General features: G+C 39.7%; 1 protein-coding gene across 1 annotated transcript in view; it reads left to right on the top strand.

Moving 5' to 3' along the window:
* HCN1 (hyperpolarization activated cyclic nucleotide gated potassium channel 1) overlaps positions 1 to 21371 on the top strand; it is a 311369-nt gene that overhangs the window by 242841 nt on the left and 47157 nt on the right. The window contains exon 5 of the mRNA XM_054575326.1: positions 11320 to 11466. Within this exon, the coding sequence (XP_054431301.1) occupies positions 11320 to 11466 (147 nt within the window). The remainder of the gene's footprint in view (positions 1 to 11319; positions 11467 to 21371) is intronic.

The raw sequence follows: 21371 nt of genomic DNA, 5'->3' as shown, positions 1-21371 counted from the left end.
CAGTTCAAAAAAACAATTTATAATTATAAAAACCTTTGAATACCAACAAAAATATATACAGGTGCTATAATTTAAACATTTGATTTATATTTTTATTTACTTATAATCTTCCAGTTATCACTTCCTTCTTCAAAATCTTGATGCCAAACTGCAGGAAAGATATGAACCAATTTATCTATCAATAATTTTTCCAATCTGAACTCTAATACTATGTTGGAAATGTGCTCCATGTTTTCTGAAGCACTGAAAATACCTGCTTTAGTGTAGGAAAAAATTAAAGTGCTGGAAAGTTATTTTTAAGATAGGAAAATTCGGATTCAGGTGTGTCAATTTCTTTAGTTAAAACCTTTATTTTATAGTAGTTTGATGATCCCAAGTTTATTTTTTTCCAAGCTTATTTTCTTTTTCAGGGGTTTTATTTGTTTTTGTTTTTTTATTTGATAATATTAAAGAAATATAGTTGTTATTGTTCAAATGTGTGACCAGCTGATTGTTCCACATGAAGTTTTATCTATTTGAAGAGCAAAAGCGGTCTTTAATATATACTCCATTAGCAGTAAGCTAGAGCCAGTGCTATAGTATTAAAAAATATATAATTCTCACACTATTTTCATTTTTCTCAAGTAAAAATTAGCTGTGAGTCTGGTTGAATTCTACCCAATGAAAGAAAAATTCCAGCCAGGCCTGAGTCCTCTGGCATAGTATAGTTTGTTGCTGCCATTTTGTTGTTATTACGAACACAGAAACTTGATTTAACAAAGTACAGAGCTAAAATTATCCATTCTTAGAGGGTCTCCCATATCAGCCTTAGCTCAGCTAAAGCTCTACTTAAAATCTGTTATGCACACAATCCAAAATGATCAAGTCAATCATTGATTATCACACTACTGTACCTACTACCATGGAAATTCAGAGAAATTTAAACATGTGCACTCACTGGAATGTTCTGGGGTGTAGACTAAAGCCACTTGTGTCAATATGAACATTTTTTGAGAATTTCAACATTTACAGTGTATTCAACAATTTATTTTATTTTAATGTTACAAGGCTTTCAATTTCTCACCATGAAGCCGGATGATACAATATATGTAGTCCTTGTCTTCTCTGAGACTCTTGTATTTCCTCATATTTTTGATGTTCTGCTGACTTCCAGGCAGAAGACACCGATCAGATCAGAGCCCGGGGAGCAAGCGGGACAGTAGGTAATAGGAGGGCGGCAGGAGGTACGTCCGCAGGGGGCCCCTAGCAGCGCCGAGAGAGTTCAGCTTTTCCTCTCTGCCCGGGACACGTGGACGGTCTTACACCAAGGCAGACCGTGGTCAGACCTCATTCCGGAAAGATAACCTTGGCCCCTGGGCTGAGAATAAATTACGAGAGGGAACAGTCAGAAGGCTTTCGAAGTCTTCCGTGGAAGAGGCGATGACCTGGACGAAGTTTGCGGGAGTGCAGGTGCATAGGGGACTATAATGGAAAAGATCCAGAGATACTGCTTGGCAATTGAAACAGAAACAAAAACATATACTGATCTATGTGACCACACAGATATATCTTGGAAACATTATACTAAGGGGAAAAATGCCAGGTGGAAAAGATTATACATTGTATTATTCCATTTATTTACAAGTCTAGAAAAGGCAAACAAGTAACAGAAAACAGACCAGCAGTTTCCTGGGACCGGTGGTGGGGAAGCAGGGCAGCCCCCAAGGAGAACGAGAGAACTTTGGGGAGCGGGGGAAATGTTCTAAAACTTGGGCATGATGGTGATTGCCTATGGAAATGCACACTTCAAGTGAGGAAGTTATTCTGTGTGAATTAGACTTCAATCAAGCTGTAAATAAAAATAAGTGCATAGGCTAAAATTTACTGGCGGAAGTAGTATATGAGAGAAAGGAATCGGGCAAAACCAGTCACAATGTTTTTAGCCTCAGCTACTGGTAGAAAGTCATCATCACGTGATACGCATTGATGAGGTGTCGGATGGTAAAATGAGGCTTGTGAGGAGGATTTCCGCTTCGGATTTGTTAAATGTAAACCCCTCATTACACATCCAAGTGGAGGTACCAATTAGGCAACTGGACATAAAGAATCTGATTGAAAAAAAGTCTAGTATGCAGATATACTTGGAGGACTTCCCAGTGAACATGCACAGAGGTGGGCAAAAGGAGGCTTATGGTTGTGAGTACGTGAAACCCTGAGTTAATAAAGCTATTTTAAGAACCTTAACCTGCCTGTAGTTTTCCAGACACACAACAGTAAACCTGCTTTTGCCCACCCCGGTATTATTTAAGCCAGGAAACTAGAAGCTGACAACAGTGTCTATCAATGAATGTTGATTATGAAGAGAAAGGGGGGCATTCGAACAATTTTCAAATTTTTCTATCATGTATCATTTCTATTTAAATGTCTATAAGCCCCCCCCCTACTTCCCAGCTGAACTGTAGGAAAATGCCGGGCTAAATACCTTGCGGAAAAGATACTCATTAATTAGCGAAGGCTGTGGACTGAGTGTGTTCACTCAGCGCCGAGGAGAGAAGAAAAAAAGAAAAACGTCAAACCAGTGTTATCATCTTGAAGCCTCAGTTTATCCTGAGAAATTATAATTTGAGGCCATAAATACTTACCAAATGAAACAAGCTACACTCCTCCTTTCAAAATAAATTAACACAAAAATCTTATTGATTACTAGAAACATTGGAAAGCCCTGGCCCCTTCATGATTGAGTGGAATAGGATTTGAAAGTGGTTTGCTTTGCTCTCTCTGCCCAGCTGCTTTGACGCTGGATGTTCACTGGTCCATTTCTTGGATCCACGCCTTCACTTTGCTTGGCCAAGGACAGCCAGTCCGTTGCCTGCCCGATAACACTTGGGTCCTCACTGGTCTTCATGTCATGGCTGACGCCACCGGCCTCGCAGTGGGTCCCTCCTGTCTAGGAAGCACCTGCTCTCGTCTTCCCGTGAGACTTTTCTCTGGCAACCTTGTTTTGCAGTGTTGCTTAGTGGTTCCAACTTTAATGAGCTCCTTTCAAATTTATGCCAGTTAGATCGGAAGTCTTTGTCTTCTCTTACCACTTCAGGAAATGCATCTGGGGACCTACAATGTCCTATTTTATATTAACCAATGACCACTGCTTTCATAGTGTTTGAGCTGATAAAGTTCGGATCATTTTCTGTTATAAATACGATGACGGGTTTTTTAAAATTATCTCCTTTCCCTTGGTATTATTAATCATGATATTTAGGATGCTGGCACAAAAAAAATAGTAGATATTGATAAATCATTGCCAGTTCAAACCATTCTTGTTCAATTTGCATTACATATATACCCCTTATATTCAGAAATTTATGTACATATACATGCAAAATACAAACATACAGATGTATGTTTGTGTGTGTATTTTTTGAAATCAACAACCAATACTCACATTTTGTTACACTTTGAGCTATGCATAAGTAAGACCTCTATGGTTTTTCTCATTCTACAGGACTATACTTAGCACTTTTTTTCTGATAACATCCCCTTACTCTTTGGTAGGTATTTACCAAAGGTTGTTATAGTAATGATATGTTGTAATCTCCCCAAAGAATCAACACATGTTTTTAAATTGTTCTGTGGTGAGACTAACAGCTGATCCACACTCAAGTTTAAACATGGATTTTGACTGGCCTTGTTTAATATATGTGGGTGCTGCTTCATTGCTTCTGAATACCACATCGTGTCACACGTGATAAGTACTATAGCCACATCCATTTTACTCTTTTTCTGTATTATGCACTTAATAAAAATAGTGCTTTTAATTTGTATACTGAAGAAAGTAATCTTTGTTAGAATTATTCACTTCTGCAAAAAAGTAATCCAAAAGAGTGTGCATTTTAAGTAATGTAAAAGCTCCTCTCTTCATCAAATATGTTATTTCTCCATGGTAATTTGCTGATGAGTCATTTAATTCATTGTCTTCGTTTAATTATTCTCCAGATGATATTTACTCTTAGTAATTGTTGTGTATCCTCAGATATTCAATTATTTTAAATTTGGAAAGCCATGGACAGTAAAATAGAAGCAGCTTTAAAAAAACACAACTGGAGAGATTTTCAAAAGTAAACCAAGCTGTAACTAATGCTAAGAAATATTTTGAACAAAAATATTGAAGAATATCAGTGATATTTTAATAACATCCTTAGTTTCAAACTATTAATTTTTTAATGCATTTATACAGGGGTCATGGAAATAATTTATCACCCATCAATAAAAGCTTAAAAAACTCATTGAGGGTAGTGAAATGAGGGTATTGGTAAATATTAAAAGAAATATTTAACTCCATTACAGAGAGTAAATATATCTTCCCCCTGGAGGGTTAACAACTAAACTTACATCATTTCATTGAAGAATTTTATGTACATATGCATACAACATAATGTGGCAACATTCAATGTACCCAATTTTTAAAAAAATTGATATCATTTTAATGACCATACACTCATCTAAAAGCTGAAGTCATGGGTAGCCTATAAGATTTAACTTTGGTGTGAAATATTACCTCTAGATTTATGACTAACAGACTTAATAGTTTAGGAAACACTTTGTCCTTCATCATCTAATTTTTAAAAATTAAATGATAAGTCATTTAAATTTAGAGTTAATTAACTAAGTTATAGACCTTTCATCTACCTCAAATAAGGCATATTCTCCTCGGGGAGTAGGGTAGGGGGAGATTATGGATTTTATCACAATTAATAGGTGTTTGATTTTTCTCTGCAATGTAAAATTAAAATAAAAAAATTAAAAGAGTTTAAATGTTTTACATATATTTGGTCTTATCAAACAAAACTATGTCATGTCATATTTGGTAGTACTTCAAAAATGCAATTTAAATCTAGTGCCCAATCAAGACTAAAGAATATAGTCTACAAAAAGGAACATTTTAGAACATATATAGCTAATCCAGCATATACTGAATACCTACTAGATGTGACCTGCTGTATTAGCAAATAGAGATACAAACGTGAAAGTACACCTCAAGAGCTTGTGGTTTAGTTGAGAATATAGAAAATTTAATAAGCAGTTGTAATAGCGGGAAAAAAGCCTGAGAGAGGGTTTGGTATGGTTGGGGAATAAATGTCCCACATAATCTAATCTAGATTTTTCTATTGTGAGTTTCTGATAACAGGCATAAACATCATCAAGGACATTGTTAGAAATGCCAAATCTCAAATTCCAGTGCCACCCAGACTGTGAAGGTGAATTTTCATGTTAGTAAGATCCTTGTGTTATTTGAATGTACATTACAGTTTGAGCCAAGCCAGGTACTAGGGAAAAATACTCAGAGAAAGTATCATTAAATGGTGATGGAAAGCAACTTGACTTGGTGGAGGGGATGTGCAGTCTAATATACATTCGATGTGTTGTAGAACTGTAAACCTAAAATCTGTATAATTTTATTAACCAACATCATCCCAATACCCTCATAAATTCAATTAAGAAATGGACTTCCAAGTGGCAATATCATTTATTTATGGAAAATAAGGTAAAATGTCTTGGAAACAGAGAGATGATTATCCTATAAACCAGATCTATAGCTTCCTTCTTGGTTGGATAGAGAAGTTCTGGGGGAGAAGGGAGATAATTTCAGTTTTGGGCATGTTGTGTTTGGTGTGCTTTGAGACGTGTTTTAAAGGGAGATGCTTAAGGGGAAGATAGACATATGAATCTGGAGATCAGAAGTCAGTTCTCTGCTGACATTACTGATTGGAAATTGGTGGTATATTGATAGTAACTAAAGGCAGGTGAGGGAAGGAGTACTCAAAGAAAATATATGAGGTGAAAATTTTAAGAAAGTCTTTGGGTACAGTCCCTGGAACCACCAGAATATAAAGAGACCTCAAAAAATAAGACTGCAAAAAAGCACCCAGAGAAGAAAGAGGAAACAAGAAGAGCGTATTGATGGAGAATCCAGGGGCTGAGATGCCTTGTGGAGGAAGAGATGAATGATAATGAATATGGAATGATAATTCCATAAAGCTGAATGGGGTACAGAAAGAGTAAGACTCGGGTAAGGAGACACAATGAAGTGTATTTGAGTTGTTTTCCAGTATGGACAAGTGGACTTGGACTTGGCCCCACTGACACCCTTGGGTAAAGATGTAGAATGCACCCTAGAATTGTGTCTGTGTAGGAGGGGAAGCTGTGGCATAAATCTGTAGACTCAAGTTCCTCATTGGTTGAATGTTCCATGAGTAGTATTACCTATGCTAACCCCATCCCCAAACATCCATGTGACTCTACCTTGAGCTGAGCAGGTTTTCTGAGCTTCTCAGCTCTCAGGCAGAGACCCTGAGATGGCCCATCCAACAGAGGTGCAGTCGAGGTCAGAGGGGGCAGCTGCGAGGACAGAGGGGTTGCGCGGGGCATCAGCAGGGTCAACTACTAGTGTTTAATGTTGTTCAGATACCAAATAAGAGTATCTTTGCAAAGTATCTAATTATCATGGTGATTATTGGCAGATCATTTAAATGTAGGAGTATTATTAGTGGAGCAGGAGAAACGGAAGCTGTAGTCCAGTTTTTAAAGTTTTAATGAGCGATGGACGTTGAGATGATGAGCATAGACCCTTCTTTCAAGAGACTGGTTGGGAAAGGGAAGGAAAAAAGTTGGGCAGGAGATGGAGGGATGATTGTGGCCAATTGAGAGTCTTTTTTTGTTGTTGTTGAAGACAGAAATATCAGGCAGTGAATAAGAACACAAACTAGATCCAGGTGGCCTCGGTTCAAATGCTGGCTTCAACCCTATTTAGCTGTGCGACTTTATACAAGTTATTTAAATTCTCTGTGCCTCAATTTCATCACCTGTAAGGTGAAAATAATGGTGGCAAAGCAAATATCAGTAAACCGTTTAGTTGAGTGCCTAGAAAATAGTTTGTAATATCCAAGAGTTAGATATTTTTATTGTTATTATTAATTATTTTAAATGAACAGTGAGTGTGTTTAAAAGCTATTTGGCTAGAACCAATATGTAGAGAGAAAGCTGAAGTTATAAGAGAGATGCTTTAGCATATAGGGATAATGTTCTTGAGGAGAGATGATGAGAAGATACGCAAAGAGGATCAAAACATTAACTTCAAAAGAGAGAAAAAAACACTTTTTCAGTTGTTACAATAGCAAAAAAAAAAAAGAAAAAATAAATATCTCTCTAAATGCGTTAATAGATGTTCTTCTGTGAAAGCTTCTATTTCTTGAGAACTGTTAGGTAAGGTCATGATCTGTGGGTGAAAGAAATTGTTTGGAGGGGAACGAGAATGTTTAGATAGCACAGAATATTTTAAGTGGCTCATTTTATTTTGCTTGCTAATTTTTGCTTTCATATAATTTGCTCTTGTAATAAGATGAAAAGTATAACTCCTGATTCCCACCTTCCGGTCATCTTCAGCATACAGAGTGATGCCCTAGGACCAGAAGACTATTGTTTGCATTCTACAGAAGATTACTGCCTCATTTCCACATTCACCGGCCAAGCGCCAGGACCCCTTTTCCTAGAAACTTTGTCCTTTGGATAATGTTAATCTTTTTTTTTTTTTTTCTGGTTCTGCTTGCTGCCAAATATCAGTTCCCTTAACTTGATCACCTTCCACGACTCACCTGCCTTTAAAATACAGGTTCTACTTTTCGTCTTTTCGCTCCTTGTTTGCCACACCTCCCTTAGCAACCCTGAGTCCTTGACTACGTATGCATTTTCTCTCTGGAGGGCCTGACCTACAGATAAGCAGTAGGAAGTGCGTAGAAATCTTCACCTTAACTTGTCAAAACTGAATTTCTTTTCTTTCCCTGACTCTCATTCCAAGTGCTTATTTATGTCCTAAGATAACACAGTACTTAGCATCTAGAAGTGGTTCTGATATTTCAGTGCCTCGAGGGCCTGTTAAAACACAGCCTGCTTAGCCTTTGTGATTTGGAGTTTGTAATTCAGCAGGTCTGGGGGGAAGACTAAGGTGCTTTTCTACCAAATTCCCTGGTGATGCTGGTGTCTGGCAACCATACCCTGAGAACCATTAGCACACAGCAGTCAATTAGTATTTGCTAGATCAATGATCGCTGTAAGTCAATGAATGATTAAAATATGGAGTATAGGCTCAAAACTCAAACTTGATTCAGTGTAAGTAAATGATAAGAAATATTCATAGAAATTTGTTCTGAAGGAATAAAGGGGATCATTTGGCCTAACACCCTTCTGTGGTAGATTAGTAAACGGAAGTCTAAAAGGATGAAATGAATGTTGTAAAGAAAAAGGACTAGATTCAACCAATCTCAATTTTTTAAACATTTTTAATCCTTAAAAATAAAAGTTGTGTATGTAATATCTGTGTTTAGGTAATTAAGGACTTGTTTTCCAATCCCAGAGACAGATGTAGAGCGGATTATTTTAGATGAGTAGGGCTTTGCACGTAGGCACAGATTCCTCCCAGATGAACAACATATGGCTAAATTTTGCAGCCTCCCATACCGCTAAGATGCATACAAGGAATCTGGAGAAATCTGGAGCTCCATATTCTGGTTTAGGTTGAACTTTCTCACCGCTCTGAGCAGTGTTTGGGCAAAAAGCTTGGTGAGAAAAGTAAGCAGAGACAACCTGCCGCCTCCTGGCACAAAAGAAATGCATCCTTTATTTGGCTAGAACTGAGAGGACATCTCGTCATTGCAGTCAGCGTCCAAACTGGAGTGGTATTGTTGTCTGATGCAGTTTTATTATTGTCCCAAGTCTGAGTATTTGACAGGACTCACCAGACGCCAGACTGTAGTCCCATTGGAGGCTTTTGTTTGAAGTCAAAGGAACCGTGTGTGGAGCAGAGAAAGAGACACACACGAGTATGAGAAGCTGTGGGCCTTTCCCCAGCATGAGCCTTTTGGGGGCTCTGTTGGGGAGCACCTGGGGTTTGCTGTGTCCCTTGCTTCACCCACCAAAGTCTATGCAGGGAGCTGCGGTCTGGGGAAAGCTCATCCACAGCACTCACCGTAGCTCTTTACCCAATTCCGCCAGGCTAGTCCAACCACGGAGGCTAGTTGTCAGTCCTTAGTGCAGAAGTTGCACTTGGGGGTCCCCAGTGGAGTTCTTAAGGTCCTAAACAGTGCATCAAACATTTCACTGCCCTCTTTTTGGCTAAGAGTAAAAGTTAGATACAGATGTGTCTATAGAAATAAAGATAGAGCTATCCCAGAGCAGCTGCAAATCAACTTTATCCTACAGAGCGGCCTGTAGAGAAGGCCATGGAAGCTTCTCTCCTGAGGACTGGCTGCCTGAGGGGCCGAGCAGACTGAATCAGGGTGTCCGGAAGTGAGCTAGCAAGCGGTTGAGGTTAGGTGGCTTATTGATTCGGAGCTCTTTGGAAAGTATCAACCCAATACTTCTCAAGTGCATAGTACATACTGGAAGCCACTTATGCACAATGACAGTGACAGCGTTGGCGCCTGAATTCAAAATGCTGAAATTGTGATCTAGTCGCTTCAACTGTAGATACAGATAGAGAGAGAGAGAGAGAGAGAGACCTGCAGGCTTTAAATACTTTAAGGGGATAATTTGGTGATCAAGTAAAGGAAATCTCATGACGAAGTTGTATTTCACTAGATGATGCTAATCTCTCAAAGGGAACACCCAAACGATATGAATGTTACATGTAGGGAAAGTATGTAGGGAAAATTGAAAGAATACTATTCAATAGGTTGATGTTTCTCATTAGATATGTCTTTATCAATTATAATTACAATAAATATGAAGAAGGAGTCAGAAGACCTAGATATTGCAGTCAGAACTCTGTTATTAGGAAGATTTGAGAAAAAATTTCCCTAGATGATACATGAAATGTATTTTGTTTAAGGGAACAATCTTATTCCAGTATCTTTATCTGGTTTTATGATCTACTGTTTTATTTGGGCTCAGTTTTATTATCTGCACAACAAAACTAACTTTGAGGGCTTTAACTAATTTTTTCAAAGGGTAGCCTCATGATCAACTGTTTTTGAAACATTAAGGAACGTTTCTCAGACTCACATGTGATGAGTCACTTGGAGGTCCTTTTAAGATATAGATTCTGCCCTGGCTCCGTGGATTGAATGCCGACCTATGAACCAAAGAGCCTCCAGTTCGGTTCCCAGTCAGGGTACAGGCCTGGGTTGCAGGGGGCACACAAGAGGCAATCACACATTAATGCTTCTTGCCCTCTCTTTCTTCCTTCCTTCCCCTCTCTCTAAAAATAAATAAATAAAATCATTAAAAAAAATGTAGGTTCTGATCTTATAGGTCTGGATGAAGCCTGAAATTCCTCCTAATGAGCTCCCAGGTAACATCCCTGCTGCTGTGTTCCTGCCTGAGTAGAAGGGAGGTTATTTTTTTTTAAGTCTTTATTGTATTTGTTCACATTACCTTTTAGTGCCCTTATACCCCCTCCCCCCAGCAATCACCACACTGCTGTCCATGTCCGTGAGTCCTTTTACTTTTTTGCTCAATCCCTCCACCCTCTACCTTCCCCCCTCACTAGCTGTCATCCTGCTATTTTTTAAAAACAATAGTGTCTCTGAGTCGGTGAGTGTCAGAAAGTGCACGGCGGCGCACACACACCCAGGGGCTTGGTCTCTGGGGTTAAGCCTGAAGACCTGCATTCCCAGGACGCAGCCCCACATCTAATTTTATAAACAATCAAGTTGAAGGAACTTAAATGTCTCAATTAACTTTGTGATATGAAAGTATGTGGACCCGGTGTCACCCTCGTCCCCTCCTACGTCCTACACTGAAGTGTGACATCTCCCCTGCCTTACAGGGCATCTGTGCTTCCTGAGCGTCCAGGACTAGCAAACAGCTGGCAGGTGCTCTGCCTCTATGTTCGCAAGTTGATTACGCCCAATCTTTTATCAGGGTCTAAGATAAAATATTTTGTGTAATCCAAAGTGACATGAGTCTTTCTCCAGATGAAGACCCAAAGAGCAACTTCATACGTTTTTGGAATTCAGCTAAAAATGAAATTTTTAAAAAAAGCTATTTTTTTTTTTTTTTGGCCCATCACTGGCTTTTCTGGGGCTTTACCCTTAAGTTAACTCTGAAGTCCTTTCATGCTTCCTCTCCATAATATCTCAGTTCATTACAGGAAACATTTACCTAAATAAATACCTTCTACAGTGTGTGACCCAGATTAGGGACATTACAATCTAGTGCCTTACCTCCTTCTCCTTGAAGAACCACTCATTTTTGTTTAAGCGTTATTGAATACAGCACAAAGTAACCTGATGATTTCTCATTCAGCTTAAGAATGGTCTCTAATTGTCTTTTTTCCTTTCCTTACAGTACAAGCAAGTGGAACAATATATGTCATTCCATAAATTGCCAGCTGACATGCGTCAGAAGATTCACGATTACTATGAACACAGATACCAAGGCAAAATCTTTGATGAGGAAAATATTCTCAATGAACTCAATGACCCTCTGAGAGAGGTAAGCTGTAATGTCCTGAGCCTCTTTGGTACATAATATTGTCTCTTTTCTCATGGGAAATCCTCAAGCCCATGGTATAATATTATTTAAAAAAAAAAATCAGAATTAAGTAATAAGACTTTCTTTGCCCTTCTTTTTTTATGTTTTCCTGTATCTGTGTTTTTGTTTAAAAACATTGGGAAATGTTTTCATCGTGATTCTCAGAATTGTTTATTTCTGCATCCCTAGCTATTCATATTCCTTTTTGTGTTCTGATTGTCCCTATCTTCCCAACCCTCCACTGTCTTATCTCGTTCTTACATAACTGTTTCTTCATCTTCTCGATTTCCACTCCCCTTCCGGGTTCGTGGTCCCTGTCCATTCCCTGGCCTCTGCTCACAGACGCACCTCATCTGTTGCAAGTAATTCATTTCTTTTAACCTCATTACAACACTTCTTTGATGTGCACGTTCCTCCCATTTTCCCCTACAAATATCCTCCCTGCCACTGATGTTCAGGCCACCCCTAGACGGAAAGGACATTCTCCTTATTCTTATTTCTTACACAGCTTTGCTCTTTTTCCTTTCTTTCACTACTAACATTCTCAAAAGATCCCTGATAAAATCATTGCATTGTGTTGTGGTCCCTACTTCTTTACCAAAATCGTTTCCTTGAAAGTTATCAATGAGCTGTTTATCAGCAAAACCTTTGCCCTTGAACCCTTGTTGGTAACATTTAAACTGTTAACGAGACACATTCTCAATCTGGGGGCTTGACTTGAACACTGAATCATTACTGAGCCATTGATTTTACTTCCTGCCTTCCTACACTTACTCTCTTTTATTTATTTGCACACTTCAGTTCTGTACGTTTGTACTCCAAGTTCTTGCCATAAGCTCCATTTCCTTAAAAGCCTCATGACATCACCTGGCCCTGTACATGCAGTCAGTCACTTAATAAAATAACCTCATCATTCAACACTGAACCGTTGTGTCTTTTGAAGTCTGTCTGTAAACGTTTGAGTCACTCTCTCAAGGCGTTTGGAATATCAAAGGCCGGGCCTTTTTTGAAGTGCTCTCTGCTCTGCACGTTTACTCATTCACTAAGTGCTATCAATTCTTTGTGGTGATATGTCTACGCCTGTGCCCTGTCTCCTCTCCCAGCCCGGTCCCCCTAACCTCAGCCAGTCACGGGGACCAGCTGCTCTAAAGCTAGCATCTTGCAGCCTTTGGTTTGTTTTCCCTACTGTTCTTCATTGATGCCACATTAACTTTTTTTTTTGGATACAAACTCATCATTTTCTGCTCTGAACCTTTCAGTCTTTCCATTACAAATTTAGTCAAATAAAGCCACCTCCGGCTCATAGCACAGCCCTTCTGTGCCCTGACCCCAGCTGAGTCTCCAGCTTTCCCTTTGCCGGATGTCCTGCATGTTCCCACGCAGGCTCAGGCCAAATGTGCAACTTGCTGTTTCTGCAAAACTCAGTGATAATTTCTCACCCTGCATCAGATGTTCTCCAGAAATGTCTCGTGTGTTAGCAAGATCCTGTTGAGTAATACTTCTTTATTTATACCTTCTTGATTTTTCTTTTTTCTTTTTTTAAATTTTTGTTCACTTACAGTTGTCCCACCTTTTCCCTGTTGCTCACCCCTACTCCGCGCCCCCCCATTCCCACCGTCATTTTCTCCCCCGCTGTCCGTGCCCATGAGTCCTCCCTTCCTGCTCCTTGACTTGCTCCTTCCGCTTCTTTCCCCCATTATCCCTGTCCCCTCTGGTCACTGTCCGTTTGTTCTTTAGACTGACTGGATCTGCTCACTCTTCTCGGTGCCTCCAACCACGCGTTGAGCCTATAAATCTGGGGTGCTCCTTATCCATTCTCTCTGTTATCGCTATTTTTTTATAGTTGTTTTCTCCACTTTTGTCTTGAAATTCCTTAAAAGCAAAGGGCATTTGTTTTATACTTTTCTTGAAATTTCTTGTACATGTTCTATGTATTAAACACTTAATAAATATTTTCATTCCAACTAATAGCCCTCCCAATTTTAACCATTCTTAATATTCTTCATCCACTAAAAGTTATATATATTTTTTGTGCTTTTTTTTTTGAAAAGTCTTAAGATATCAGGTAAGAGTTTTGACAATAAAAGGAACTAAATAACTGCTATGCTAATGATTAGCCCATTTTCTCTACAATGTCCTCCATCGTCTAGGAATATATAAATCTTTGTGCTTTGGGGAATATAAATCCACCTTTTTTGTATTTTAAAAAAGTAGTATGTTTGTTTGTTTTTAAATCTATCCATATGCTTTGCTTTATCTCTGTTGGGTTATCGAATTTATATTAAATCCAAGTCCCCTTCACTGAAGGGCATGATCTCAGGGCCCTGGAACCAGGTGGGGTTCTCGAAGGCCTGCAGGGAATTAGAGGGGCGGTCAGGCCATGCAGTGGAGGCAAAGATGACCCAAGAGACCGGACCAGGAATTCAGACGGATCAAAACATAAGAGGAGAGAGTGAAACTAAGGATTTATTTTAAAGAAGCAGGGACAAGTAAGGATTCCAGAATAAAACGTGGCGGTGAGAATACAAAAAGCCACTAGAAAAAAGTGAGCATAAAAATGAACCCTAAGAATTTGCATGGCTCAATGGGAAGCATTCCTCTGTGTTAAATTCCCTATAGAATGTAAAATCAGGATAACAAGAAAATTTTCCTAAGCCTATGTGTTTTATTAACTATCTTCTCTTAAAGCATACTTTAACTTTCTCTGATCTTTGGTAGAGAATAGTCCACTTCTTATTTTCCCCCATAAAGCAATCCAGACTTAACTCCAGTCTCCTCATGTCCTGCAACTATCCAGTCATAAGTTATGATGGGTTGTTCTCCTTATGTTTTCAAATGTCATCGTTCAGGGTCTCAGCATCTCTTACCTCAGCCGCTAAAGTGCACTCGCAATTTCCCGCCCTGCCTTTGACCCCAGATGGCTCAGCTGCCTCCCTTCTCATGGCTACCATATTGACTGATACAAAAAAAACAAGTCGGGCAACATTACTTTCTTCTTAGAACCTGATCATGACCTTCTGTCCCCTGCAAGAAAAAGCCCAGGCTTCTTGACATGGCACAGGAGACACTCCATGGCCTGACTCCATCTTTGTTTCTTTTCATTTGTGCCTCATGAGCAGAGCCTGTGGGTAATTTTGAAGGCAGGGGTGCTACTGATTGCCTCTTTGTCTTTCCTTCTGCCACCCTCTCTGGGTTTGATCCTTTCTACTCAGCTTACCTTCTAGTTCCATTAAACACTCTTACGAGGCTCAACCTTCTTCCTAAATTTTCCCTGACCACTCTGTCTCTGTCACTATATTTATCATTTGTCAGTTTGTCTCTTAAAAAAGTTGTGAGCTTATTGAGTGTAGGGACTGTGCCTTACTCTCTTTGTATCTCTAGTAATGAGTGGATAGTAAGAACTCATTAAATATGTGCTGAGTGAATGATCTTTAATAGAACTAAGAATGACAAACAGAGTAAGAATCAAGGCTACCTAATAAAAGTAGAGATTCTATAAGTGGAAGCATGAAATGCTTAAACACTTACCACCTCCGAAAGGTGAAAACTAAGTTCTCCATTTGTTTATTTGCTCCAGCTTTTGCTCTTCTAGCATTAGAATCATGCAAAACCTAAATTTATTGTTATACTGAATCAGAACTTTATTAGCAAAGAAGCAGCGTGAGTAGAATAGCAAAGTAAGGAAAGACATAACAAAAGTCACTATTCAAAGAAAGCTTGAATCTAAACAAGCCAGGCATATTTTTTTAAAGAAAAGTTCCATAAGAACAATGGGAAATATAGCTCTATTACATACCTGCTATGTTCAAGTCATAGTGGTACATCATGAAAATATTCTATTGTATTTATTATTATTTTTCATTTATTTTTTATTTTATTGTATTTTTTCATTAACAGTTGTCCCCCCATACTGCTTTCTTCAACCTCCACCTACCCTCTTCCTGTCCCACAAACACTGCACGGTTGTCCATGCCCTTGAGTTCTTGCTGCTTTTTTAAACTTTTGCTCTATCTCTCCACATGCCAGCCCCTCCCCGTAGAGCTAAAAATATAATAAACAACATTATTCCACCTTTCAAAAAGCTGCATTCCACTTAGAAGGTGAGGCATAAACTTATGCAAATAAGTGTATCTTGGTTACTCTTGAGCCTTTAGTGTCTAGAGGGTGCCTGACCCATAGAAGACATTGAGTGACTGATCCAATAAATGTCAATTAGTGAAGCTAGGACACTCATAAGGGGAAAGCTGGATTCTTTGATATATATTTTGTGACAGAAGGTAAGAATATACAATGTGCTTTGTATACATATACACACGCCACATATCGTTGTTAATCATGTATGCACAATTTTTACTCAACAGCCATCATATAACTTAAAGTTAATTATCTGGAAGTTTCATTTTTATCAAAGTATTTCACATAATTTGAGGTTCTAATGCATGCTTAAGAACAGTGATTTTTGCTAACGCAAATCTTTGTACTCAGGGATGTATAAAAAGGAAAGGTAGGTCAAACCTTCATAATCTCCAAAACTTATACAAAAGAAAACCAAACCTGTTGCTTAAAAATAGAGAAAGTAAGAGTAAAATGCAATGTTTAGGAATGTGAAAGTTATTCTATATTCATAACCAATTAAGTTCACATTATATTTTATTTTACTCACAAGCGTTTCTTTTCAATGTGATCAAAGACTTCAAAGTACGAAAAAAATAGTATATAAAAATGACAGAAAAAAATTATGAATGCATGTGATCTTTGAATGTTCTTCTAAAAATCTTATATCATGCGTATGAAAATTAAGTCAGTAGATATGTCCAAAGCAGCACTTTATTGACAGCATTCTCCTATTTCCATTTCTGTGGAAGAAATAAGATGCTTTACCTTTTTCTTATGTGGGAGGCAAATTTTTGAAAGACCCTTAACAGCTACCCGGCTTATTCTTCATGTTCACATCTCAACACAAATGTTATTTCCCTCCTGAAGGAGGCCTGGCCTGAGAAGGTCGTCTGCACTCATTTCCTGGTGCTCGCTGTCGTCACACCAGCCTTTTCCCTGTGGACATGTATCACTCTGTTGTCTTTTGGTCCCTTTAAATTTATTTCTTAATTGCTCGTTCTGTTATATGAACTCTGGATCCAAGAAGGCAAGGACGTTTTCTTGACTTCCACCCAGCCCCTCGATAGTACGCATTTCACAGTTACTTGCTGGATAAATAAACAAAGGCAAATGAAATGAGGATCTCTCGCCTGACGCGGCATCTGAAAGAATCGTGGACGGCTAGAGCTTGGAGGGAGCGTTTTTCCAACCAGATGGTGGGCTGACACGGATAAGAGGGGTGTGTCCACAGCTGTGAGGTGCTGGGGCCTGGGCCTTTCTTCTATGACTTTAGATTATACTGTGGACATGTTGTTTTTAATATATAACAAAAAGATGCGGGGATCTTTCTGTTCCCCTGTGATTTTGTTTTGATGTATATACTATATGCCAGAAGGTCCTCTTTTATGTGTGGTTGTTTGTATTTTCTTTTGAACATTCTCCAGGTTGATGCGTTAGTGATTTAGTGCACAGTTGGCCAGCGGGGGAGGGGGGGTGAGAGCGAGTTCAGTAGAGTAACATTGTAGAAGGGGTATAAATATTCTGCCCAATCTTTATAACCCAATAAAATCCATGGAGACAGAAAAAAAAATTTTATATGGCTCTGCCAGGTCTGATTAGAATCCTGTCAGTGGCTCAGAAGACAAAGGCTGCTGCTTTCCCTGTCCAAACCCAAGCGGCGCAGCGCCTCGGCGGGGTTCTGAGGGCGGGTACACTGGTGTGTTTTTCATCCTTGGGCTGGACCAGGGGACCCACGCACTGGCTTCGCTAGAATTGGCAGCCTTCTGGGAAGTGACTGGAAAGTCATCTTTAAAAAGCATCTTCATTTCACGGTGCACTAAATTATGTGGGCCGGAAAGTAAAGGGATAACTTTAATTTCCAGAGAAAAATTCTTAACATGGGACCAGAAATGTGGCATTTTCTCTATGCTTTGTGATGTCTTACCTGACATCTGTGACCGTCACTGTCCAGTCACTCTGTGGCTGTGCTGCGTCAGGACCCCGAGTCTGCAACGCAGGACTTCAGTGACACCTCGAAACGTGGGCTGGTGGCAGGTTGGCATCCTGGCGGTTGCCTGGCCTGGCTGCCCCTGGAGAGCCCTCCCACCCCTTCTGCCTGTTTATAATATACCCCTGACTTCCCCGGGTTGTGCAGAAGTATTCAGGGTTTATGTTTTGAAAAGTTTAAATCCGTTTTATGATATTCTCAGTGCCAGTAAGAGTTACATGTATACTCTCAGTTCTGTAGTGAACGATGCGAGAGAGCCTCCTGCAGAGGGGCTAGGGGCGGGCCCGGCTCCACCGCCTGCTTCAAATCCTGCTCCACAGCTTACTCTGTGCACAGCTTGGGGCTATTTCATAACTTGTGCATACTTCACTTTCTTCTCCCACAAATGCAAATGATGATAATAACTACCTCATAAGGTTATTTATTATAAAGATTAAATGAGCATAAAGAACCCGTGGACAAAGCCAAAGAGGGGAAGGATTGAGGGTGGGGGGGGCAGGGGCAAGTGGTGGTGGGAGAATGGAGACAAATATATTTGAACAATAAAAAAAAAAGGAAAAAATAAAATTCACTTAAAAAAAGATTAAATGAGGAAAAGATATAAAAATTAGAAAAGTGCCCTGACTGGTGGGCTTAGCGGGTTGCGTGTCGTCCTGCAAAATGAGAGGTCATGGGTTCAATTCCCAGTCAGGGCACATGCCTGGGTTGCAGGCTTGGTCCCTGGTCGGGGCGCGTGCAAGAGGCAACTGATAAATGCCCCTCTTTTGCATCGATGTTTCTTCTCTCCCTCTTTTTCTCCATCCCTTCCCCTTTCTCTAAAAATAAACAAGTAAAATCTTTAAAAAATAGATAAATAAAAATGAGAAATTAGAAAAGTGCTTGGCACAAAGTAAGTACCCGTAAAATTGAATTCTTAGTATTACTACGATTCAGTGAAGAGCAGTCTACAGCCCAGCCCTCATGGCGCCCACAGCTTAATGAGGGACAGAAATTTAAGCTGTTATCACTGTTGTCCGTCTGTCTGTGCTAGGTCATTCAGAGGGTATCAGGCCACGCCTGGGAGGGGCACCGAGTCCAGCCTTGCCAAGTCTCATTTCTTCTGGAACTTCTTTAAACAATCTGCTAGTAAGTTCTTCCTTCATTTTAACAGGCAGCTTTCTGGAGACAACGCTTAGCATTAAAACTTGGCATTGAAACGTTAGGACCATGAGACTGATGAATGTTTTAGTGAAAGCAGGCAGTCGAGTTAAAACTGAAAACTAATTAGCCAAATTCAGTCAACTATGCAGCTCTGCTTATGAGAACCTGTTGGAATACGTACAAAGCAAGAAGGTCTATTTTTAACGCGATCAGATGTATACTGATTCGATTAGAGCAAAATGGCAAAGTTAACAGTGGAGAAAGAGGTTAATGCCCTTCCGAGCCTGTCTCCCAAGTTCAGAACTGATCTATTTTTAAACAATGAGTGTGAAGAGCCATGGCTGAAAATAGGTGCAGATCATGTGTCCCGGGAGAATATAGGACGTCAGTATATTTCATTTTCACAGAACATGGCTGCGAGTATAATACTGTCGTTCTGACCTTTAATTCGTCAAATAGACTGTTAGGGAAGACAGCATAATTTGCATGCATATTTATTTAGTGCAACTCTAAATGATTTTTTAAAGTATATATTTGTCAATTTTTTAAAAATGCCTTCTGAAAATGGTTTTAGTTAAAATTAATTACAACAAGCTAGAATCTAGTACTGTAAAGCTAGACAGAGATCTTCCAGATTATCAGATACTCATGTAGCAGGCACAGTAACAAAAGGCTGGGAGAATTATGTAAGCGGCCTGGTCGGCCTGTGGTCACATTACCAAGCAAAGAAACTGCATCTTCTCTCTTTTGCCTAGAGTTTCTCTTCTGCACCCCTAGTATCTAGAAAACAAATAGACACATGTGCACGCACACACACACACACACACACACACACACAAAATTATTGATTTCTTAATGTGGCCCAGACATTGATCCAGACATGATGGGAAGTTAAATAGTAAAATGTGGCTTCCGATCTCAAAGTTCTTACTATATGCTTGTAGAGACAAGATATAAATACATGAAATAAATATGAAGAAAAATTAAAATACATGATTAAAAATATGACAAGTAGGAAGTCACATATGGTTATTTGACAAAGAAAAACAGGTAATACTTATTAAAATTCAAAATAGATTAAAGACTTAAACATAAGGAAAAACCTTCCTGACTTGGGTCTTAGCAATGATTTTTTTTTTTTAAATATACAACACCTAAAACACAAGCAAAAAAAAAAAAAATCAAAAGTAAGTTGGGTTACAGTACACTAAAAAGCTTCTGCAGAGAAAAAGAAACAAAATGAAAAGATAACCTATGCAATGAAAGAAAGTATTGGCATACCACACATCTGGTGCAGGCCTCCTATCCACATTATGTAACAAACTCATACAACTCAATAGCAAGAAAACAAATGGTCCAATTAAAAAATGGGCAAATGACCTGAAAAAACATTTTTTTTTTCCAAAGAAGATATTCAGATGGTCAGCACGTACATGGAAAGGTGCTAACCTTTCTTCATCATTAAGAAAATGAAATGAGAATCAATGACATATCATTGCAAATAACATCACCAAATGCAAATCAGTGAGGGATCACCTCGCCCTCATTAGAGCAGCTGTTATTAAAAAGACACAAGACAGCTAGTGCTGGTGAGGATGCGGAGGAAAGGAGCCAGGGGAACCGAAAGGGGGTGGAGAATCTTTGGTGCTGTGGTGGTGAGCGAGAGCTCAGCACCTGGGCCTTTGCCTCAGGTTTCCTCCCGTTGCTTCGCCGTGACCCACCTCCCCAATATTCCTCTGAGTGGCATTCTTTGTTATTAAGACTTCAAAAATTAGTCCTGGACTGACATTGCGTGATCCCACTCTATGAAATCCCTGGAGTAGGCAAATTCAGAGTGACAGAGGGGTGGGGGAAAGAGGGCGTTTTTGTGTACGGGCTGCAGAATTTTTGCTGAGGAGGATAAGAAAGTTTTAGATGGAGAGATGCAACATGGTGCACGTACTCGTGAATTGTATACTCGGGAATAGTGAAGTAGGTAAAACTATAAATATTGTTATATAAATATTTTATAAAAACTTAAAAATTAACCTTAGAAAATAGCACCCAGTCCTCTGGCTCCCCTCCAGAACCATTTCCATCCGCCTGCGGCTCTTGCCCGCTGAACGCCCAGGACGCTTCACTCTCAGCACCAAAACAAAGCAAAACCCTTTCTTCATACAACAAAACACGTTTTTGCATTTCTTTCTCCAGGACTGGCGAGCTCAGAGGTTGTTGAAGTCCGTGGGCCATGTGCCCTCTGGGGCCTTGCCTTCTGAGCGCGGTGCTGCTGAGCCTTTGCAGATACGCAGAAGGGGCACTGCATCCTTATTGCCTCCCCACCCAGCCTAACTGGTTCTGTTGGTTCACTGGGGTTGCCATGATAAAATGCAGCAGATTACGTGGTGAAAATAACAGGAACTGTTTTCTGGAACCTGGGCGTTGAGGCTCAGAGTGTTAGCGGAGGTGGGTTTTCCTGAGGCCTCTCTCCTTAGCTTGCAGGTGACCACCTTCTCACTCTGTCCTCACGTGGTCTTTTCTTGCTGCTCTCGTGTCCTTGGTTCTCTCTGTGTGCCTACAACTCCTGCTATAAGGACGCCCTTCACCCTGGATGCGGGCTCACCGTAACAGCTTCCTTTGAACGCGA

The sequence above is a fragment of the Pteronotus mesoamericanus genome, unplaced genomic scaffold (assembly GCF_021234165.1).
Source record: "Pteronotus mesoamericanus isolate MK-2021 breed Mesoamerican mustached bat unplaced genomic scaffold, CSHL_Meso_final contig_29, whole genome shotgun sequence".
Taxonomy (NCBI): domain Eukaryota; kingdom Metazoa; phylum Chordata; class Mammalia; order Chiroptera; family Mormoopidae; genus Pteronotus; species Pteronotus mesoamericanus.
Note: the sequence above shows the minus strand (reverse complement) of the source record. Positions and strands in the feature narration are given on the sequence as shown.